General features: G+C 44.3%; 1 protein-coding gene across 1 annotated transcript in view; it reads left to right on the top strand.

Moving 5' to 3' along the window:
- Positions 1-22,734, top strand: part of MAP4K4 (mitogen-activated protein kinase kinase kinase kinase 4) — a 3,343,981-nt gene that overhangs the window by 3,120,430 nt on the left and 200,817 nt on the right. The window contains exon 30 of the mRNA XM_044071965.1: positions 20,982-21,141. Within this exon, the coding sequence (XP_043927900.1) occupies positions 20,982-21,141 (160 nt within the window). The remainder of the gene's footprint in view (positions 1-20,981; positions 21,142-22,734) is intronic.

Genomic DNA, 22,734 nt, shown 5'->3' with positions numbered 1-22,734 from the left:
CCAAACTCAAGCATCTGCTTCCTTGCCACAATATCAAATGCTTAAAATGGCAGAAGACCTTATTATGCTAATTAGAGGAAGCCAGCCTTCCCCTGCTAAGAGAAAAAGACACCTGTCCCCAGCAGCCTTAACAGACCAAGAATCCGACGACTCTGAGGTATCTGATTATGAAGACATGCCTTTATCTGCTTATGAGGATTCAGATACAGAGGAATCCATACCCTCTGCTTCTCCTCCAGAGGATTTTTCTTTTGGTGAAACCTTACATACTTTAAGAAAGCATTTCCACTGGGAATGCCAAGGCTGTCCTCAATCCAAAAAGAGACTCAGGGAATTTCTAGATTTGACACAACATAGGCCTTTGGCAATACCCCCAGTCCTGGATGTTGTGGATGATGTCTTTATGGAATCCAGTCTAGCACCTGATACTTTACCCCCTGCTCCTAGGAAACCAGACAGGTACTACAGAGTTGCTGACTCTCACAAATTCCTTTTCAGAAATCCTACTGCTGACCCAGAGATCATCTCCCAGGGGCCTAAAAGTATCAAAGCAACTGCAGCCAAGAAGCCCACCCCTTTGGACAGGGATTCCAGAGGTTTAGACAGATGGGGTAAGAAAGTATACACCTCTGCAACTCTCGCCATTAGGGCTTTGAATTGCCAGTTTCACATGCTGAAGTACCTACAACATATCATGGAATTTAAGCCAAAATTAGCTACCTTTATGGACTGTGCAGAAAATAAAGAATTACACAAACTTATGCATTCTGCAAGCCAAGTCAGCAAGCATACTTTGCAATATGGCTTTGACGCCTAGATGCATCTTGCAGGGCAGCAGTCACTGATTCTGTACTGAGAAGGCATGCTTGGCTTAAGGAGCAGACCTTGCCAGATCATGTCAAATCAAAATTACTAGACACTCCTTTGAACAAGGACAATCTGTTTGGCACCAAAGCAGAAATGGTTCTTAAAAAGATGGAAGAAAAAGCTAAACCAATGCAGACAGTCAAAGATTTCTTGCAAGTACGACCTCCTAGATTCAGTAGGCATTGCCCCTCGAAGCATTGGTCCTTTCCAGCCCCCTCTAGGCCATCTCAAACTAGACCCAGGGGAAACAGACCTCCCCCCAGACTACAGTCTCAGGGTATGCAGAGATCTAAGCAATGGAGTGCCTCCACTTCAAAAACAGGGAGTGCTAAGCCACCCCTTTATGGAAGGAATTCACAGTGACTTCTCATCTCCATTACCCACCTCTGCCCAACTGCTCATGCCCCTAGGAGGAAAACTTGCCCATCATGCAAAAAACTGGACTTCCATCACCAAAGACCGATGGGTCCTCAACATTGTATCCCAGGGGTACAAATTTTACTTCCACTCTCTGCCAACCTCAAAAGGGTTTCCCAGACCATCCTCCAAACCAGGTGCCAGTGGTACAAAACCAAGTTCAATCCCTGCTCTCCATAAGGGCTATTCAGCCTGTTCCTGCAGAACAGATAGGTCAAGGGTTCTATTCCAGACTTTTCCTGGTACCCAGAAAAGAGGGCACCTGGCACCCAATCCTAGATCTTTCCATTCTAAACACCTTCCTGGTGATTCCAAAATTCAAAATGCTCACCCTTCAGCAGCTCTTCCTATGCTGGCCAAAGATACCTGGTTAGCCACCCTAAACCTAAAAGAAGCCTATCTGCACATCCCTATTAAGGACTCATGCATAAAATACCTATGCTTCAGGGCAGGATCTGTGCATTATCAGTTCTTTGCACTTCCCTTTGGCTTATCCACTGCTCCCAGAGTATTCACAAAATGCCTGGCTCCAGCCATTGCCTACTGCAGACAGAGAAAAATTCAAATTTACCCATACTTGGACGACTTCCTGATTCAGGCAGACAGTCAGGAAATGCTGATGTTCATCTTGTTTCACTGTTACAGTTGTAACCAATGGGTTTATCCGGCTCCCGGTAGCCCTTGATCAGCCAGAATACCAAAGGTAAGTAAAAATGATATCAGCTGTCTGTTGTAAAGGACGTCACGGCGTCCGATACAAAAGGAGGCAGCTGACATCACTTCCTCAGTCTTCCTTGCCGCGGAGCCCGAAGCAGAAGCATTTCTTGCACGAGTGCCAGTCAGCAGTTTGCCTTTTTTGTTTCCGACTACAAAGTTGAAGTCAACTACAGCTAAGTACCCCATTGGGGATCCTCTTTTCTTGCCTTAACGAATGTCAGAAAAGGTTAATAATTGTCTTACCTGTGGAAAGCAGATCCCCCATAGAGATTTTCATTCCTATTGTATTGTTTGTTTAGGCCTTGACCACGACGTTCCTAATTGTGATCTTTGTGCTTCCTTTAATCTAATTTAATTTTTTTCTGTTCGTCTTCGGGCTAAGCTTTTAGCTAAGCATTTTAGAGTTTGGCCTAAGTTTGTCTGTATGGCGTTTGCTGGTCTTCAGGCTTCGGATATCCCCAAGAAGCGTAAAGATAAGGACTGCGACAGACTTCTGAAGGTCAAGTCCTCTGATGATGTTAGGTTGACTGTCAGTCATGTGGTAGCCAGTGAGGCGCCTTTGCAGCCTGCAGACTTTCAACCGCGGGCCTCTGTTGAGACCGTTTCAGTGGCCCCCAGGCCTCCGGCTTCCATTTTGCCTTCTGACCTTCTGCCTGTTGCCTCTTCAGCTGGATCCGGAGCCGCAAAGCTGACTTCAGTGTCCGAGACCTTCGTTCAGACAGCAAGCTCATACCGACGACTTTGGCTGCAACTTCAGCGGTTGCCAGACCTCCCAAGTACTTTAGATTTGCAGGTAAATCAACCAGTCATAACCTGTGAAGTAGCAGGCTCCAGTTTCTTCTCGTTCCCCTCATTCTCAAATGGTTAAAATGGCTGATGACATTTTGACTCTTATTAGGGGTTCTCAGCCTCCTCCTTCAAAAAGAGGTAGAAATATCTCTCCTGAGGCTTTGTCCTTTTCAGGTTCTGATACTTCTAGCATTTCTGTTGATGAAGTTGTTTCTCAAGCTTTTTCTCCCTTTGAGGATTCAGACGCAGAAGAGTCCATCCCTTCTGCTTCTCCTGTAGAAGATTTCTCTTTTGGTGATACTTTAAATACTCTCAGGGAACATTTTAAATGGGAAAGTCAGGATTATCCCCTTTCTAAGAAAAGGATTAGGGAGTTTTTGGATTTGCCTCAGCATAAGCCTTTGGCTATTCCACCTGTGTTGGAAGTGGTTGATGATGATTTTCTGGAAAATTCCTTGACTCCAAATTCGGTTCCTCATGCTGCCAGGAAACCTGACAGGTACTATAGAGTTCCTGATTCTCATTTGTTTCTTTTCAGGAATCCATTGGCTGATCCAGAGGTTATTTCTCAAGGCCCTAGTTAAGGCCACTGTTACTAAAAATCCTGTTCCTTCTGACAAGGAATCCAGGAACCTAGATAGGTGGGGTAAAAAGGTTTATACCTCTGCCACTCTTGCTATTAGGTCTACTAAGTACCAGCAGCACACCTTGGAAGCTATTAAGTCTAGGATAGCAGGTGTGCCTCAGTTGGCAGAGAGTAATTATATGCAAGATTTGCTAAATTCTGCCAGTCTAATCGATGAACATTCTTTACATTGTGGTTTTGACATTCTAGAAGCCTCCTGTAGGTCTACAGCTACTGGCGCTGTTATTAGAAGGCACACTTGGCTCAGGGAGCAGCCCCTTCCAGAGCCTGTTAAGGCTAAGCTGCATAAGGACAGTCTTTTTGGCAGCAAAGCAGAGGAAGTGCTCAAGAAGATGGAAGACAAGGCCAAGTCTATGCAGACAGTTAAAGACTTTCTACAAATTCAGCCTCCTCGCTTTAGCAGGAATTTCCCTTCTAAGAGTTTGACGTTCCCTGATACCAGCAGACAGAGCCGTTCTAGGACTAGAGGTTACAAATCTTCCAGGGGACAGGTGGCTACCCCTCAAAAGTCTAAGCATTGGCAGGCTTCCTCTTCCAAGGCAGGATGTTCTAAGCCTGCATCTTAATCTAAACATTCTCAATGACTCTGTCCAGCTTCTGCCTGTTCTTGCCTGCCTGGAGAGTCCTTTAGGGGGAAGGTTGGCCTTTTTTTACAAATGTCTGGGCCACCATCACGGACGACAAATGGATACTCAGAACTGTATTCCTAGGGTACAAGTTTTCTTTCCACACCTTTCCAGTAAACAAAGGATTCCTGGACGCTCCTCCTAACCAAAGGACAGAAGTAGAAAAGCAAATTTTGCCTCGGTTACATCTGGGAGCAGTCAATTCAGTTCCTGCTCAGCAGGTAGGCCAGGGTTTCTATTCCAGACTTTTCCTAGTTCCAAAAAAAGAAGGCACCTGGCGTCCTATCCTAGATCTCTCCATCCTGAACTCTTTCTTGATAATTCCAAAGTTCAAAATGCTCACTGTGCATCAGTTGCTGCCAATGTTAGAAAATAATTCCTGGCTGGTAATTTTGGATCTCAAAGAAGCTTATCTGCACATCCCTATCAGGGAAAGTTGCAGGCAATACCTTTGTTTCAGGGTGGGCAAGCAACATTATCAATTCTCTGCATTGCCCTTTGCCTTATCTACTGCTCCCAGAGTTTTCACAAAGTGCCTGGCTCCAGTCATTGCTTTTTGCAGGCTAAAGAAAATTCAGATTTATCCATAGTTGGACGACTGTCTTAATTCAAGCAAATTCTCAGGAACAGGTGTTAAAGGATCTAGAATTTGTAAAGACTCTTCTCTGGGTTACACTCTCAACGTGGAAAAATCAAAAATGGTGCCTGTATTCCTGGGAGTCTGAACACAGCCACCCAGATGAGACATCTCACCCAGGAGAAGCAGACATCTCTCTCAGTTTACTTCAAGGACTTGGCAAGCCTGTCCCAGCTCCCTGCAAGGAAATACCTGCAAGCTCTGGGATTCATGGCCTCTTGCATTCTCATGATTCCATATGCAAAACTGCATATGAGGAAATTGCAATGGTACCTCAAGAACACTTGGTGTCAACACACATGGGACCTGGATGTGATCATTCCTCTGCTTCCATGTCTGCGGACAGAGTTTCTGTGGTGGGCAACAGCCTGTCTACAGAACAAAGGCATGCCTTTTCGCCCACCCCTGGCCACTCAAGTTCTTACCACAGACGCATCGGGCTACGCCTGGGGAGCTCACCTGGATGGCAGATGCATACAGGGAAGTTGGAATGCCCAGCAGATGCACCTGCACATAAATTTAAAGGAGATGATGGCAGTTCAGCAGGCCTTACTAGCTTTCAAGAATCTTCTTTCTCCAGGGACCCTGCTTGTCAGGACAGACAGCACCACAGTCATGTGGTACATCAGCAGGCAGGGAGGGACTCATTCTTACCTCCTGTGCAGACAGAGCACGAATCTTTGGTCCATAGCAGCATCCCTGGGCCTGCATCTCCTTGCTCAGCTTCTTCCAGGAAGGCTCAATGTTTTGGCAGACCAGTTGAGCAGACAGGCTCTGGATCCTCACAAGTGGCAGCTGAACAGAGCATTTTTTTACAGCATTATTCAGTGTTGGGGCACTCCTCAAGTGGATCTCTTCTCTCCAGACAACCATCTTCTACCTCTTTTTTGCACCAGACAGCATCACAGCAGAGCCTGGAAAGTGGATGGCTCTGTCCTTGCCTTGGACGCTGCTGTCAGTTTATGCCTTCCCTCCTCTTCTTCCCTGAGTGTTATTGAAGATCAGGGACGAATGACCAAGGACTATTCTCATAGCTCCAGGCAGCATTGGTATCCACTGCTTCGCAGTCTCTCCCAATTTCCTCCTTGGCATCTTCCTCTGAAGCCAGATCTTTTGGTTCAGGAAGGGGGAAGCATTCTACATCCTCATCTTCAGTCTCTCCATTTGGCAACTTGGCTCATTGTATGACTCCATCCTTTTCTTCTTCCCTTTCAGAGCAGGTGGTTGACATGCTGAGGGAGGCCAGGAGGCCTAGCACTAGGAAGTCTTATGCTGGCAAATGGGAAAGATTCTCTCTTTGGATGCAGGCTAGAGGGGAATCTACTCAGCCTACCCTTCCTCTGATCCTGGAATGCCTGGCTGATTTGCTTCAGGGTGGTCTTTCTTTTTCCTCTATCAAGATCCATGCTTCAGCCATTTCTGCTCATTGTTCTTTTGAACAATCCATTTTCTCTCGTCCGCCAATGTTTCTCAGAGATGCTTGCAACTTAAAACCTCCCAGAAGGGCGCCTACTCCAGCCTGGGATCTTAATTTTGTTCTAGAGAAACTCACTCTTCCTCCTTTTGAGCCGGCTGCCACTACAGTGTTAACGTTTCTCTTGTGGAAAACTGCCACCGCCTTGGCTATAACTTCAGCAAGGAGGGTTTTGGAGCTGCATGCTTTGATGGCTGTGGAGCCTTTTCTTATTTTCTATGCAGATAGGGTCTCTCTGAGAACCAACCCCTCCTTTATGCTTAAGGTGGTTTCTAGCCTGACAGTCCATACACCTTCCTACCTTCTTTTCTAATCCTTGAAATAGAGGTGAAAGGATCCTACATTCTCTTGATGTGCAGAGACAGCTCAGGTTTTACCTGGACAAGACTAAAGACCTTTGGAAATCAGCACAGCTATTGGTCAGCTTTGCCCCTGGAGCCAAGGGCAAGGCTATTTCTAAGCAAACCATTTCTAAATGGATTGCTCATTGTATTACTTTTTATTATTCCTTTCATGGCAAGGTTCCTCCTCAAGGGGTTAGGACCCACTCAACTAGAGCAGCTTCCACTTCTGCAGCATTTTTAAGGGGTGTCTCTATTAAAGACATTTTGGAGGCTGCCACATGGTCTTCTGTTCACACTTCACAAAGCATTATAATTTGCCTTTGTTTTCAAGAGCCAGGGTAGGGTTTGCCACCGCTGTTCTGCAGGGCATTATCTCCAATCCTTGATTCTGTTGTTTCCTCCTCCCTTTTCTCTGGGCTTTGGTAATCAACCCATTGGTTAGGACTGCAACAGTGAAACATGATGAACATAGTACAGTTGTGTACACTTACCATAAATGTAGATGTTTGAGTGTATTCACTGTTGCAGTCCTGCTTTCCCTCCCTCTTTCCCACTTTTCTTTTTTAATAAGGTACAGGCTAAATTTAGTTTAAGCCCTGATGTTCTTCGTCTCACATTGCTGCAGTCATCACCTATGGGTAGTCCGCTGTCCTCGGTCGGCCCGAATACCAAAGTGTTAGGCTGGTGTCGGTCATGGTCGCTCAGAGCTGACGTCAGTACGCAGTAGTACTTAAGCGCATGACCGACGCCATATCCTCTGTCTTTCTTGCCGCATGGTCCGAAGCAGAAGCAGCGTTTGCAAGTGCCGTTCGGCGTCCTGAAATTTTCGTTTTTCGAGTTTCAGACCGAAGACCAGTTGGGCTAAGTACCCCGTTGGGGAATATTTTTGTCTTTTCTTGCCTCAGTTAATCCGGATGTCAGAAAAAGTTAATAATTGTATTTCTTGTGGGAAACAGATACCTCATAGGGACTATCACTCTCTCTGTATTCCTTGCTCAGGGCCTGAGCACGACGTAATCGGGTGTCGCTTTTGCGCTAGATTTAATAAGCGCACCATTAAACGCAGACTAGACTGTGCTAGGCTTGTTTTCGGTAAGCGGTGTAACTACAACATGCCGTCGGATCCTCCGACGCCCGCTACCACAAAAAAGCGAAAGGATAAATTGTTAAAGTCTAAGCAGGATGAGTCGTCCGTTGCGGACGCGGTTCTATGGAATCTACGGTTGAATCTGTGGATCCAGCCGAGGTCTCGGCTGAATCACAGGGGGAACCTTTAATATTACAGGATTTGGCCTCTCAGGAGTTAGGTCAGGCTTCTCAAGTTTCTGTGGTTCCATCCTTACAAAAGGTGATTAGGCCTTCTACTTCTGTTACTAAAGGCCCTGCTAAAGCTAGACCTGGTCTTTCTGGTACAGGCATCAGCCCAAGTTCTTCGGGCTCTGTTCCTAAAAAACATGTGTTAAAAATGGCAGAGGATTTGATTACTTTAATCAGGGGCTCTATGCCCCCTCCAGAGAAGAGGCCTAGAGTGGAGACAGATTTAGAGGGTTTGGAGCATTCCTCAGATTACTCTGAGTCTTCAGCTGAGGATATTCAGGATTTTCCTCCCTATTCTGATTCGGAGGCAGAGGATTCCTGTCCTTCTGCTTCTCCTCCAGAGGATTTTTCCTTTTCTGAAACCTTGCAGTCCATGAGGGAGCATTTCAAGTGGGAAGGTCAGGATTTCTCAGATTCTCGTAAGAGGCTTAGGGAATTTTTGTTTTTGCCACAGCATAGGCCTTTGGCTATTCCCCCTGTTTTAGATGTTGTTCACGATGTTTTTGCTGAAGCTTCCCTTAATCCTGATTCTTTACCCCCAGCCCCTGTCAAGCCAGACAGGTATTACAGAGTTCCAGAGGCTCATAAATATTTGTATAAGAGTCCTAGAGCTGACCCGGAAACTATTATTCAAGGACCTCAGGGTGTCAGGGCTTCTGTAGTTAAGAATCCTGTACCTCTGGATAAAGATGCTAGAGCTTTGGATAGGTGGGGTAAAAAAGTGTATACCTCCTCCACGCTAGCTATGAGGGCTTTAAATTGCCAGTTTCATATGCTGAAGTATCAGAACTTTCTGTTAAGTCAGTTGAAATCTAAGGTAGATGCTTTAGCTGAGGGTATAGAGTGTAAGGAATTGCAGGACTTAGTTCATGCCTCAGATCAGGTTGGTAAGCATTCTTTGCAGTGTGGCTTCGATGCTCTTCAGGCTTCTTCCAGGGTGGCTGCTACTGGTTTAGTTATTCGTAGGCATGCCTGGCTTAAGGATCAAAATTTGTCAGAGCATGTTAAAGCTCGAATTTTGGATGCTCCCCTTCAATCTGAAGTTCTTTTTGGTTCTCCTGTGGAGTCAGTTTTGAAAAAGATGGAAGACGAAGCTAAGTCCATGCAGACGGATAAGGAATTTTTGCAAGTGCAAGATGGAAGACAAAGCTAAGTCCATGCAGATGGATAAGGAATTTTTGCAAGTGCAGCCCCCTAAGTTTAGCAGGAATTGGCCTGCAAAAGGATGGTTTTACCCTTCTTCCGATTTTCAGTCTAAGGGCAGGTCTAGACGTGGTAGGGGTAGAGCTCACGCTCAGGGTTCTTTCAGGCCTAGGAGTTGGAGTTCTCCTGCACAATCTTCTGGTGAGGGCAGGGGTCAGCCTTTTCGTAAACAGACCAAATGACCTGTATCTCCAGCTGCCAGATTCTTCCTGCCTGGCAGCTCCTCTAGGAGGAAAGTTGGCTTTATTCAAACAAAACTGGCTTTTGGTCACCCAGGACAAATGGGTGTTGGACATTAAAAATCTAGGTTACAAGTTTTATTTTCACACCTTCCCTCCTTTCAAAGGCATGTCAGATGTACCTCCTCAGCAAAGGCTGGAGGCTCACAAACAGATTTCTTTGCTTTTGCAAATGGGGGCAATCCAGGTGGTACCTCAGTCAGAAGTAGGCCTAGGGTTTTATTCTCGCCTATTCCTTGTGCCAAAGAAAGGAAACACTTGGAGACCAATTCTGGATTTGTCCATTCTCAACACATACCTAGACATTCCAAAGTTCAAGATGTTAACTTTACAGCAACTTCTGCCTCTGCTAGGCAAAGATCACTGGATGGTAACTCTGGACCTCAAAGAGGCTTATCTTCACATTCCTATCAGGCCCAGCTGCAGGAGGTTCCTGCGTTTTCGGGCTGGTACTTTTCATTATCAGTTCTCTGCATTGCCCTTTGGCTTATCTACTGCGCCCAGGGTGTTCACAAAGGTACTGGCTCCAGTGATAGCCTTCTTAAGACTGAGAGGAATACAAATTTATCCTTATTTGGACGATTGCCTCATTCTTGCTCAAGACAAAGACAAGTTACTTCAACATCTACAGTATGTAATGACAGTTTTAAGGTGCCTAGGGTATTCTGTGAACGAAATAAAGTCTAGTCTAGTACCCTCTCAGGACATGTGCTTTCTGGGTGTGAGACTGAATACAGCCTCTCAGATGGCTTTTTTGACCCCGGACAAACAAAGAAATCTTCACCTATACTTCCAGCAACTATCAGTAATGTCCAGGCTGACTGCAAGGACAGTCCTTCAAGCCTTGGGGTTCATGGCATCTTGCATTCTGGTACTTCCCAATGCCAAATTGCATATGAGGAAGCTACAATGGTATCTCAAAAATGTATGGACTCAACACTGCCACGATTTGGACACTGTCATTCAGATAATACCTTGCATCCAGAAGGAATTCTTGTGGTGGGCTCAGGAATGTTACCTAAACAAGGGACTCTCTGTGACCCGACCAGAGGCGAGTCAGATCTTAACGACGGATGCCTCAGACCTGGCTTGGGGAGCACACTTCAATGGGAAATGGATTCAAGACACGTGGCCTCCCAGACTACAGCATCTGCATATCAACATGAAGGAGATGTTAGCAGTCCAATTTGCCCTGATGGCTTTCAAGGATCTACTTCAACCAGGACAGGTGTTGATTCAAACAGACAACACAACAGTCATGTGGTACATCAACAAGCAGGGGGGAACCCATTCTTACCCTCTTTGCAGACAAGCTATGATTTTGTGGGAGACTGCTCTGAGTTTGCACATCACTCTTGAAGCACGGTTTCTGCCAGGAGCACAGAACTCCTTAGCAGATGTATTGAGCAGACAAATTGTGGATCCCCACGAGTGGAAATTGGATCCTCACGTATTCCAACAGTTGACAGTGGCTTGGGGAACTCCAGACATAGATCTGTTCGCTTCTCCACTAAATTTCCAACTGCCAAAATTCTGCACAAAGATGTTTCACCCAAAAGCTTGGAAAGTGGATGCTCTATCTTTCAGTTGGAACAACCTTCACGTCTATGCTTTCCCTCCTCTGCCTCTCCTTCCCAAGGTACTCTTGAAAGTCAGGCAGGACAAGCCTTGCATGATTCTAACAGCACCAGATTGGCCTCGTCAGCACTGGTATCCTCTGCTGAGGAGTTTAGTACAGGAGCCCCCTTGGCCTTTGCCACAAATTCCACACCTGTTGTCTCAGGCAAGCAATCATTTTCTCAATGTCAGGGTGCAGTCCCTGCATCTGACAGCCTGGCGTATTCTGTTTTAGACCAGGGGGGGTCTCCGCTTCCTCAACAGTTTTGAATGTCATTTTGGAAGCCAGATGGCCTAGTACTAGAAAAGTTTATGCTGATAAATGGAGGAGATTTTTTCTTTGGAGCACAGCAAAGAGCTTTGATGTCTCAGTGCCTAATTTGAGTTTTACACTTCAGTACCTTACTGAATTATTAGACAAGGGTTTGTCTTTTTCCTCCGTGAAAGTTCATGCTGCAGCCATTTCTGCTCACTATGATTGTGACCCTCCTTTATTTTCTCACCCTTTGTTTAAACAATTTCTTAGAGGGGCAAAAAACATAAGACCCCCACGTAGAGCTCCTACTCCTTCCTGGGATCTCAATTTTGTGTTGGAAAAGCTTACTTTACCTCCTTTTGAACCTGCAGCTACGGCTGAGTTGAAGTGTTTGTCCTGGAAGACTGCTTTTTTGTTGGCCATTGCGTCTGCTAGGAGGGTATCTGAATTACAGGCTCTCATGGCAGTTGAACCCTTCCTGATATTTCATACGGATAGGGTGTCCTTGCGGACCAACCCTACTTTTATGCCTAAAGTTATTTCTGATGTGGCCTTGAACCAGTCTATTCATTTGCCTACTTTTTATGCTGATCCCCAGAATAAAGGGGAAAAAATCTTGCATTCTCTGGACATTCACAGGCAGTTACTCTATTATTTGAGCAGAACTAAAGAATTCAGGAAGACTCAACAGTTATTTATTTCTTTTGCTTTGGGTTCACAGGGGAAGGCTGTTTCTAAGCAGACTATTTCTAAGTGGATTGGTCATTGTATTGCTTTTTGTTATTCTCATCATAGGAAGGATGTTCCTGTGGGGATCAGACCTCATTCCACTAGAGCAACCGCCACATCTACTGCTTTTTTAAGGGGGGTAGCTACTAAGGATATTTTGGAGGCAGCTACTTGGAGTTCAGTGCACACCTTTACCAAACATTACCATCTCCCTCTTTATTCTAAGTCTAGGGCTGGGTTTGCCACTGCAGTTTTACAGGGCATTTTGGCAGCTCCTAATGCTTTTTAGTTGGCCAGCCTCCCTTTACCTTTGCTTTGGGATTCTACCAAGAGGTGATGACTGCAGCAATGTGAGACGAAGAACATAGTACAGTTTTGTACCTACCATAAATGTAGATGTTCGAGGATCCACATTGCTGCAGTCCAATTTTCCCTCCCTCCTTCCCCTCTATAGTTTGGGGTTGCTGTGTTTCTTTGGGATAATGATTCTTTTATTTAAGTTGGTTGTTGGATATTTCTTTTTTGGCTATGGCCTTTCCTTTTTAGGCCTTCTGACATCTGGGGCAAGAAAGACTGAGGATATGGCATCGGTCATGCGCTTAAGTACTACTGCGTACTGACGTCAGCTCTGAGCGACCATGACCGACGCCAGCCTAACACTTTGGTATTCGGGCCGACCGAGGACAGCGGACTACCCATAGGTGATGACTGCAGCAATGTGGATCCTTGAACATCTACATTTATGGTAGGTACAAAACTGTACTTTTTCTGGGGGCTTCTGACTGTTATGGCAAGAAAGACTGAGGAAGTGATGTCAGCTGCTTCCTTTTGTATCGGACACCCTGATGCCCTTTACAACCGACAGCAGTCATTTTTACTTACCTTTGGTATTCTGGCCGATCGAGGGCTACCGGGAGCCGGATAACCCATTGGTTAGGACTGCAACACTGAATACACTCAAACATCTACATTTATGGTAAGTGTACACAACTGTACTTTGCAGCACCTGACATTTGTAAAAAACCTTCTAACCTCCCTGAGGTACACTATCAATGAAAATAAATCAAAACTAGTCCCCAGTCAAAAGATTACATTCCTGGGAGCAAGCTTGGACACAGCATCCCAGATGGCATTCCTTACTCCAGAAAAACAAGCCTATCTGACAGGCTACTTCACGCAAATGGCCACCAGAACCCAGCTATCCACAAGGAAAATCCTGCAGGCCCTAGGGTTCATGGCCTCTTGCATACTACTAATTCCATATACCAGACTGCATATGAGAAAACTTCAATCAGCAATTAAGTCTTTGATGCCAACATTCTCAGGACCTGGAAACTGTCTTTTCTATCATACCTTGTCTAAGGACAGAATTTCTTTGGTGGGCAGCAGCATGCAACCACAACAAGGGACTTCACTTTACTCAACCCCACGCTGCTCAAACCCTAACCACAGACGCATCAGACTATGCCTAGGTGGCACACCTGGACAACAAGTGCATTCAGGGCCACTGGAGCCCAAGTCAGATTCGTCTGCACATCAACCAAAAAGAGGTGCTAGCTGTTCAGCACGCTCTAACAGCTTTCAGATCCCTACTCTCACCAGGATCCCTGCTAATAAAAACAGACAACACCACAGTTGTGGTACATCAACAAGCAGGGGGGAACCCACTCTTACCACTATGCAAGCTAGTTATGGCCTTGTGGAACACGGTCTTGGACATGCAGGTCCATCTGCAAGCTCAATTCCTGGCAGGCAAACAAAACTCACTGGCAGGCGACTTAAGCAGAAATCTCCTAGACCCACACGAATGGCAATTAGAGCCCAGCACCTTCAGCCTTCTGATTCAGAAGTGCGGGACCACAGAGGTGGATCACTTTGCCTACCCTGCAATCACCAGCAAAGCCAATTCTGCACCAGGACACCTCACAGCAGGGCCTGGAAAGTGGATCCTTCCAGTGTGTAAACCTCTCAATCTGTACATTTCCCCCTCTGCCCCTTCTCTGAAGAATATTGCTCAAGATAAGACAGGACAGACCAAGTGCAATCCTGATTGGCCTGGACTGACCATGCCAGCACTGGTACCCACTACTGCGCAGCCTGTCACCGGTGCCACCCTGGCACCTACCCCAGAGCCCGACCCTCCTCTCACTTCAGGGGGGGGGGCAGATCTTGCATCCACAACTGCAAACCTTGAATCTTACAGCCTGACATATTCATTGAAATCTCCCCCCCATCACCAGCCTAAGCAAGCAGATGCTGGACATCATTCTGGAAGCCAGATGACCCAGTACAAGGAAATCCTATGCTGATACGTGGAAGAGGTATTGCACCTGGATTCAATCTAAAGGAGAGGAGACAACTCTGCCCTCCCTACCTCTAATCCTGGACTACTTAGCAGATTTACTGCACAGAAGCTTATCCTTCTCCTCCATTAAGATCCATGCCTCTGCCACCTCGGCTCATTACAACACTGAGCCACCCCTCTTCTCTCACCATCTCATCAAACAGTTCCTGAGAGGGGCAAATAACTTAAGGCCACCAAGGAGAGCACCCACCCCTGCTTGGGACCTTAACTTTGTATTGGAAAAGCTCACGCTACCCCCTTTTGAGCCTGTAGCATCAGCAGAGTTAAAATTCCTATCTTGGAAAACAGCACTGCTTCTGGCCGTCACTTCAGCTAGAAGAGTGTCTGAGCTACAAGCACTGATGGCTGTGGATCCCTTCATTATTTTTCATGCTGACAGGGTTTCCCTCAGGACTAATCCTTCCTTTATGCCTAAAGTGTTGTCCAGTGTGGCTCTCAACCAATCTATCCATTAATCTGCCAACCTTTTTCCCTAATCCTCAAAATAAAGGGGAAAGAATCCTGAACTCCTTGGACGTGCACAGACAGGTCAGATCCTACCTGGATAGGACTAAGCCCTTCAGGAAATCTGACTAGTTATTACTCAGTTTTGCACCATGGACAGAGGGCAAGGTCATCTCAAAACAGACAATTTCCAAATGGATAGCCCACTGTATCCATTTCTGCTACAAACACAATGGGAAACCAACCCCTTCGTGGGTCAGAACACATTCCACTAGGGCAACTTCTACCTCTACAGCATTCCTCAGGGGAGTCCCTACCAGGGACATTCTGGAGGCTACTACTTGGAGTTCCGTACACACATTCACCAAGCATTACCACCTGCCTATATTTTCCAAATCCAGGGCGGGTTTTGCAACTGCAGTCCTGCAAGGCATTCTAGCCAGCCCAAACTCTTTTTGACTGCCTCCACCCTTTCTTCAGCTTTGGGAATCAATCCAAGTGTGATGACTGCAACAGTGAAACACGAAGAGCATAGTACAGTTGTGTACACTTACCATAAATGTAGATGTTGGAGTGTATTCACTCAAACATCTACATGCAGTCCTGGTTTCCCTTCGTCTAGCCCCCTTCTCTCTGTCCTCTCTGTGTATATTACTCACTCCTTGCAGGGTTATTGATATTGGTATTGGTATTTACTTTTTACTGGTGGTGATTTTTCCACCATAGCTTAATTCCCTATTGGGGGCCTCCTGATGTTTGTGGCAAGAAAAACTGATGTAATGGCATCGGCTGCCTGTTTTTATACCCCTGACGACCTGACGTCAGTCCTGGAGTGACAGCAATCGATGCAGAAATACTAAGTCTCTGGTATTTGAGCCGACTGTGGGCTACCTGCAGGCAGATAACCCAAGTGTGATGACTGCAACAGTGAATACACTTGCACATCTACATTTATGGTAAGTGTACACAACTGTACTTCCTCTGGTACATCAGCAAGTGTGTGTGTGGGGGGGGTGACACTGTCCTACATCCTTTGTAGATTGGCTTTGTATGCATGGGAGAGTGCACAGCAGAGCCAAGTTTCTCTCCTGGCAGTGTATATCCCCCTCAGCTCAGAATGTGATGGCAGACTCGCTAAGCAGGTCCATGACTCAATCCCACAGATGGATGTTACACAGGGATGTGTTCTTGGACCTGGTCCATTGATGGGGTACCCCTCAGGTACACCTGTTTGCCTCCTCTGTGAACAGACAGCTTCCTAAATACTGCACCAAAATACACTCCCCTGGGGCTTGGAAGGTGGGCGCTCTTTTTTTTCATTGGAAGGAGATGTCTGCATATGCATTCTTCCTCTTCTGTAATTTCTACTGAAAATTCAGAGAGAACAACCAAAAATCTTGTTGGTGACCCCTTTTGGCCAAGACAACAATGGTTCCCCTTCTCTATCATCTAGTCAAGGGCAGTCACCACAAGTTACCCCTCAGGATGGACCTAATCACACAGGAAAAGGGAACTCTCATACAATCTCAGATATTCACCCTGAGCTTAATCCTGTGGGGGATAGGGCTTTGATTCCCTTTAGACACCTTTACAATGAGGAAGTGCTACAAGTTCTGCTGGAGGCCAGAAAACCCACTAGTAGAAAATCCTATTTATCCAAATGGAAGAGTTTTTCTGTCTGTTTTCTAAAACATAGCTTACAACCACTGTCTGTGGAGCCACCAGTGGTCATGTCTTACCTGTGTGAATTGAGGAAAAGTGTCTTGCCATATTCTTCCATCAACGTACATTTATCTGCCATCTCAGCATGTGTACCTTTGACTCCTCCCCTGGCTTCCACGTTGGAAGTCAAGCTTTTTCTGGAAGGGGTTCTACACATCAGACCTCCAAGGAAAAACCAATCCCTCCCCCTTGGGATCTTAATAGTTTATTAGAAAAGCTTACTTTAGCTCCCTTAGAGCCAGCTAAGGACTCTTCTCTACCACTCTGCACGTGGAAAACTGTCCTGGCAGGTATCACCTCAGCCAGAAGGGTCGCAGAACTGCAGGACCTAATGGCATTTCCCCCTTTCACAGCTTTCCACTGGGACAGGGTTTGCCTTTATACGAACACAACCTTTATGCCCAAGGTAGTGAATGAGCTATCCTTGAATCAGGCCATCAGTCTCCCTACCTTCTTTCCTTGGCTACAATCCCCTAGTGAAAGGATCTTCCACTCTTTAGATGTGCACAGACAGCTCAGATATTATTTGGCTAAGACCAATCCCATCAGTAAGTCCAACAGGCTATTCATTTCCTATCACCCAAGAGCCTTGGGCCATCCTGTTTCCAAGCAAACTGTTTCCTCCTGGATTTCTAGAGCCATTACCTTCTGCTACAAAGTCAATGTGAAAAGCCTGCCCTTTCCGTTTAAGGCACACTCCATCAGGGCTGTGTCCTTTTAAAGGTTTGGATACAGCTTCCATTTTGGAGGCAGCTACATGGTTCACACCTTCACCAAACATTACAAATTGGATACCATTTCCAGGTCCAGAGCAGGATTTGCCAGGGCTATTTTGCATGGATTTGTGGAAAATGTCTCTGTTCTTCCTCCCACTCCTTCTGTTGCATGAGCTTTGGCATTCTCCCTCATGTTATGGATACTGCAGCATATGAATAGAAAGACGTAAATAGTTGTGTAAAGTCTTACCATAACCATAGATGTCCTCTTCTGTATGATGCACCATAGATCCCCCCTGCCTTCCCCCCCCCCCGATACTTGCTTGACTTTTGGGAGAGATACTTCCTTTAGGCTGGTGCTTGACAGCATTTAGTTCCGAGGTAGGTGCGTGCTGGCATCCACTTTAGTCCCAACGTCTGTTTATGGCCGACGTATGCCATAGTGATGCAGGCCGACGCATGTACCTTCGCAGTAGAATTTAACTTTGGTAAAACGGCCGGATGTACAAGTCAACCGGAGGTGAACTCCCTCATGTAATGCATACTGCAGCATATGAACAGAACGACATAGAAACAACTAAAGTTTCTAAACTGTGAAAATGCTACAACAGAAAACAATAATTATAACCACTCCTGAGTGTGGGAATACTGTGCAGTTTGTTCAAGTAGTCACAACTCATATCAATAAAGAAATCTAAAAGAAAGTTACAGAATGCCAACACAAGAGTGCTTGCAATTAGCAGGTGATCTTGGAGAGGCTTCCTACAAGTGGTGTCGCACTTTGGGAACTTCATTTCATTGCTTCCTCACGCAGCTGTTCAAATTTAAAAGCCAAACCCACTTCGGGGAAATTTCCTTTGGTCCATACTGGTGAAGCTATGGCCAGGTTAGTGTGCGCACACTCTCCCATGTTCCCCATATCTAACCCACCTAAAAGCTGGTGCAGCCTTTAAAAAGAAAGAATACAGAAGGACATCTATGGTTATGGTAAGATTTTACACAACTATTCTTTTTTAGGCCTTTGTTGAAAAATATTATACTGAAAAAAATGAAAAATGAATAAGCTTGTAGAGTAATGCATGAGACATTACTTAATTTTTTAGTAGCTTTTGCATTTATATAGCTGAAAAATGCTGAAGACCCATAATATTACTGATCAGTTGTGTTTTGTAAAATGTGACTCATTGAATTCCAATTTCATAGCTGCAGATTATTGTTACTTATGGTGCAGTTGGGCACCTGCAAGGAGGAGGAAAACAAAAAGTCAGAAGGATTTGATAGTTCATTTTCCAGAGTATTTAACATTGGGTGACACTCAGAAACATGGGTTGAACTAAGGTGGGGATAGTACATGGAAAAATAAAGGTATTAGAAACCTCTGTGCAGTTTGGGTATGGCAGTAATTTGCTACTTTGCTTAAGCAGGTTGCTGATGTGTCATATTTAAATTAATTGTGCTCCTTTAAAACACAGCTAGCTGTTTAGCAGTACTGGCAGTGGTAGTATAAATGTGCTGATGTGCAAGGTTGTGCTTTAGGTATGTCTGTAAAACTGAGGGCGAGTGTTATTCCAGGACTTTATTTTTGATATCACTTTTGCAGAATACAACTCCCAAATGAAGTGCAAATGAGCAGTAATCTGCATGAAGGGATAATAAAGACAAAGCAGTTCCAAAATTTCACGAATTGCATTGTTCTGTCCTACATATTAACCTGGCCTCATAGTGATTCATAGTGCGTGTTGTGTTTTTGTGCACTTGTGCACATGTGAACTTGCTGGATGCATACTGTATGGCCAGGTGTCATGCCTGCTGCTCAAAGGACTGATGCACACTGCTGCACTTTTGTTTCTGCAAGTGCAGTCTCCCCGACCCCTTGGTGCGTAGTGCACTGCTGTATAATAGAGTTCGTAGTATTTCTATGAACTCTGCTAGGAAATTAAGTTTATTCTGTATCCCAAATAGTTGCAGGCAGTACACACACTGATCCTGACTGCACTTCAGAGTTTAACTCTTGTGTATACATCTACTGATATGATTTACCTTGCTCATTTTCTTATCTAACACTGTGAATTTCTGTGTGTGTGTATTGTAAACTGCAATTTCATGCATTATAAACTGAATTTTTATGTATTGTAAACTGAACTTTTATGTATTGTATACTGTCTGTAACTGGAGCTTTTCTCCTCGGGTCTCCACTGAAAATGGTTCTCTGGCCCAGCTGGATAAACCCAGTTAACAGATGTCAATAAATAAATTAACTAATGACTTGGATTGTTGTGGAATCGGCCAAGAAGGGTTAGGAGAAAGTGGTTGACATTGCCTCACCCTCGGTGGGGGAAGAGAGACATTCATTTGAAGCACCTACTGGGAGAACTGCTACTGTGATCTCATGCATAGGGTCTCTGTTGTATGAACTTGGCAATAAATGAATACAATGCAGCCAAGTACAGGGCCAAACCATACCTTACATGTGAAGCCAGATTAGCCACGGCAAGATCTCACTATCTACCCTCCTCTACTACTGTCATATCTTCACCAACCTACGCACGTCCAACCTTAGTTACCTAGAGTCTTGCTACAACAAAATAGCCAAATTCTCCACCAGTCATCCCCATAAAACCCATCATTGCTCCATTCTTCAACTCAACTGGCTGGAACTTCCCAACCTGTTAATACTAAACCAATTAATCTTTGCCCATAAAATCATACACAACCCCAGCAACTGCCCAGCACTCTCAAGCCTGGTCCAGCCTAACTATAACTGCAGATCTGTTAGGTCTTCCATAAGAATAATGCTAAAAGTTACGCAGTCTCAACTGTCATGGGGACTCCCTCTACTCCCATAAAATAGCTAAGGACTGGACCCCAAACCCAAACACATCCAAACTGATCCCAACTTGTCCCGATTTAAAAAAAGCCTAAAGGATTATCTCAATAGCAACTGGCTCTGCCCCTGTATTGCTCCTGGCTAGTTTCTTTCTCCTATCACTTCACAACTCCTCTCTCATATACCTCTCTTAAGGACATTTAGCACCTAGTACTTATACTCTCATTTTTTCTTTTTCTTTTTTCAAACTGACTTGCATATACTCAGAATCTGTTTCTCTGAAGTACATTTACTGTATGTTCCTATGGATATTGCTAATTACATTTTTCGCCAGTGCTGGAGTATATGATTACATTTTATTTCCTCTCCTATGTATTTTTGTTAATTGCATATTTTGATAATTTTCATGTTCATAATATCCTGGAATGTTAACTGTAACTGTTTTGGAGCTTTTCTCCCCAGGTCTCCTCTGAAAACAGGCTACTTGCCCAGTCGGATACTACTCTGTTAACAAATGTAAATAAATAAAATATCATCTGTCTGTACATGCACACTTACAAATAGTTTGATATTGCCAGAAATTGCAGTTTGTCTGTCAGCCAATGGAGAAGGGGACTCTTAGGAAGACCAGAAATAATTAAACCTCACCGAGGACGATTCACATGGTCCATGGCTCTCGCCCCTCTCTAGATGGCAGGAGCCGGGAGCAATGAGCATGTACAGTGACTGAGGACATGACTTGATTGCTGTTTTGGAGGGGGGGGGGGTCAAAAATGTATTTAAAAATATATGCATGATTGTATTTCTGAATATCATACATTGCCTTATTCTAGCTTAGATGTGTTATAGACTTAAAGTTTAGCAATGTATTCTTTCACATAGAAAATGTGTATTTGACATTAAATGGAATATAGGGATGACAAAGGCTTAATTTGTGGATTTGTTGGAATCATTTTTGAGCAGTTATTCACTTTTTTTTTAGCAGTATGGCATACCAAGATGTTTTTCTGTTACGTATTCTTTTTACAGATCCAGAGCAGTATTCAGCCTCATGCCATTATTATTCTGCCAAACACAGATGGGATGGAGTTGCTGGTTTGTTATGAAGACGAAGGAGTCTACGTCAACACATATGGGCGTATTACTAAAGATGTGGTTCTACAGTGGGGTGAAATGCCAACATCTGTAGGTATGTATACTTACCTTTGTCGTTTTTTGTCTAATTAGGTAAACTGAAAAAAAAAATTCTCACTGGTGGTGACTCCCAACAATTAAATGTGCTAGGATTCATGCAGTGATGCATCTCAGTCATTAACAACAAATCATCTCTTAGTATGTAGAACTGAGTAGTACAGATCACTGATGCATTGCTTTCAGCAAGTGATCAGATTGCTATGTACAAGTCTGTGTATACTTTTCAAGGAGATAGGTAGTAACACTTTTACTCTAAGACTCATCTGCTTGAGGAATGATGCATTATGTTCAAGTCGTGGTGTGGCTTCCACAAGTTTTCAGCGGCTAAACTAACTGTCATACCTTTTCAGTTAGAGGCCATCTACAGAGCAGGTGTCTGAAGAACTACTGTGGGTTATTGAAAAAAAATCATTAGTAAACCTATTAAATTGTATCCATTTGGTACTGTCTCATCTGTTTTAATACTGGAAAATTTATTTTAATTTTATTTTGCCTGCCAATGTTATAACTTAAAATATGTTGGTTGTACTGCATGTACATCAGCTTTTCTTCATAGATCTCCACTGAAAAGGGGCCTTTGTGCACAGCCTAGCGTCCCCAGTCAACCAGTATGTTAAATCATTAAAAAGGATAGGATTATGTTGAGTTGTCTTTTATGTGTTTAGATCTCTGATGTCACAAGACACTTGACAGATATGACTATGACATGGTGGTGGTCCATGTAGAATTGACTTGGGGAGCAAAACCCTGAGGAGTCATGCAGAGACGTGTTGGAACTCTCCATGCTTGTGATTACAGCTGGGTCATGGTCAGATGACACCCTAGGGAGAGAGGATAAAGAACCATACCCCCCAACCATATCAGTTCCCCATTACTTTATTTTACCAATAAAACACTTCAAAGCTGTCAATTGTGCATACTGTTTTTCTTTTATTTTATAATGGTCTCATAGATATGAATTTTATTTAAACATTTTATTTCAGATTTTACAACAAAGTTTGGAAAGCTATTTGCTAAACAAAATGAAAAGCGTAGCATTGAAAACAGAGTAGAATGACCATCAGTAAAACTTCTTTTCCCTTGAAACTCACATTTATTCAAAGTTCATCTGGTAAGCTAATAAACTACGACAGATGTGGTGTGATCCATAGTCACAGTATATACTGAAAAAATAATTAGCAGCTATGTGAGGGGTGCAGAAATTCAAAGGCAGTGTGTAAACACATTTGCTTACAGCCTAGGACAGCCCAGTTCATGTAAAATGTTCCTTTTTGGTGGCAGATTAGGAGTGCACTCTGGTGAAGTGACTTGGTTAGAGTCACACTAGACAAGGAAAGAGGGAGAGAAACTGCACTACAAAAAGCAGCTCATTAATAGCTTATAGCCTGACTCATACCTACATTCCTGCAAAAAAAAAACAAAAACTAGCTAAGTTAAATGTATTTATAGTTAAAAATATTAATGTTAAACGTGTAGTCCTCATATTATCCATTTTATTCACAACCAAATAAACACACTGTCAACAGTCAGGAAATAAGGAAACCAAGGATCATACCCAAATGTAATGGCTTATGTGGTTTGTGGGTTT

Source organism: Protopterus annectens, chromosome 5.part0, assembly GCF_019279795.1.
Source record: "Protopterus annectens isolate FY-2018-M chromosome 5.part0, PAN1.0, whole genome shotgun sequence".
Classification (NCBI taxonomy): Eukaryota; Metazoa; Chordata; order Ceratodontiformes; family Protopteridae; genus Protopterus; species Protopterus annectens.
Note: the sequence above shows the minus strand (reverse complement) of the source record. Positions and strands in the feature narration are given on the sequence as shown.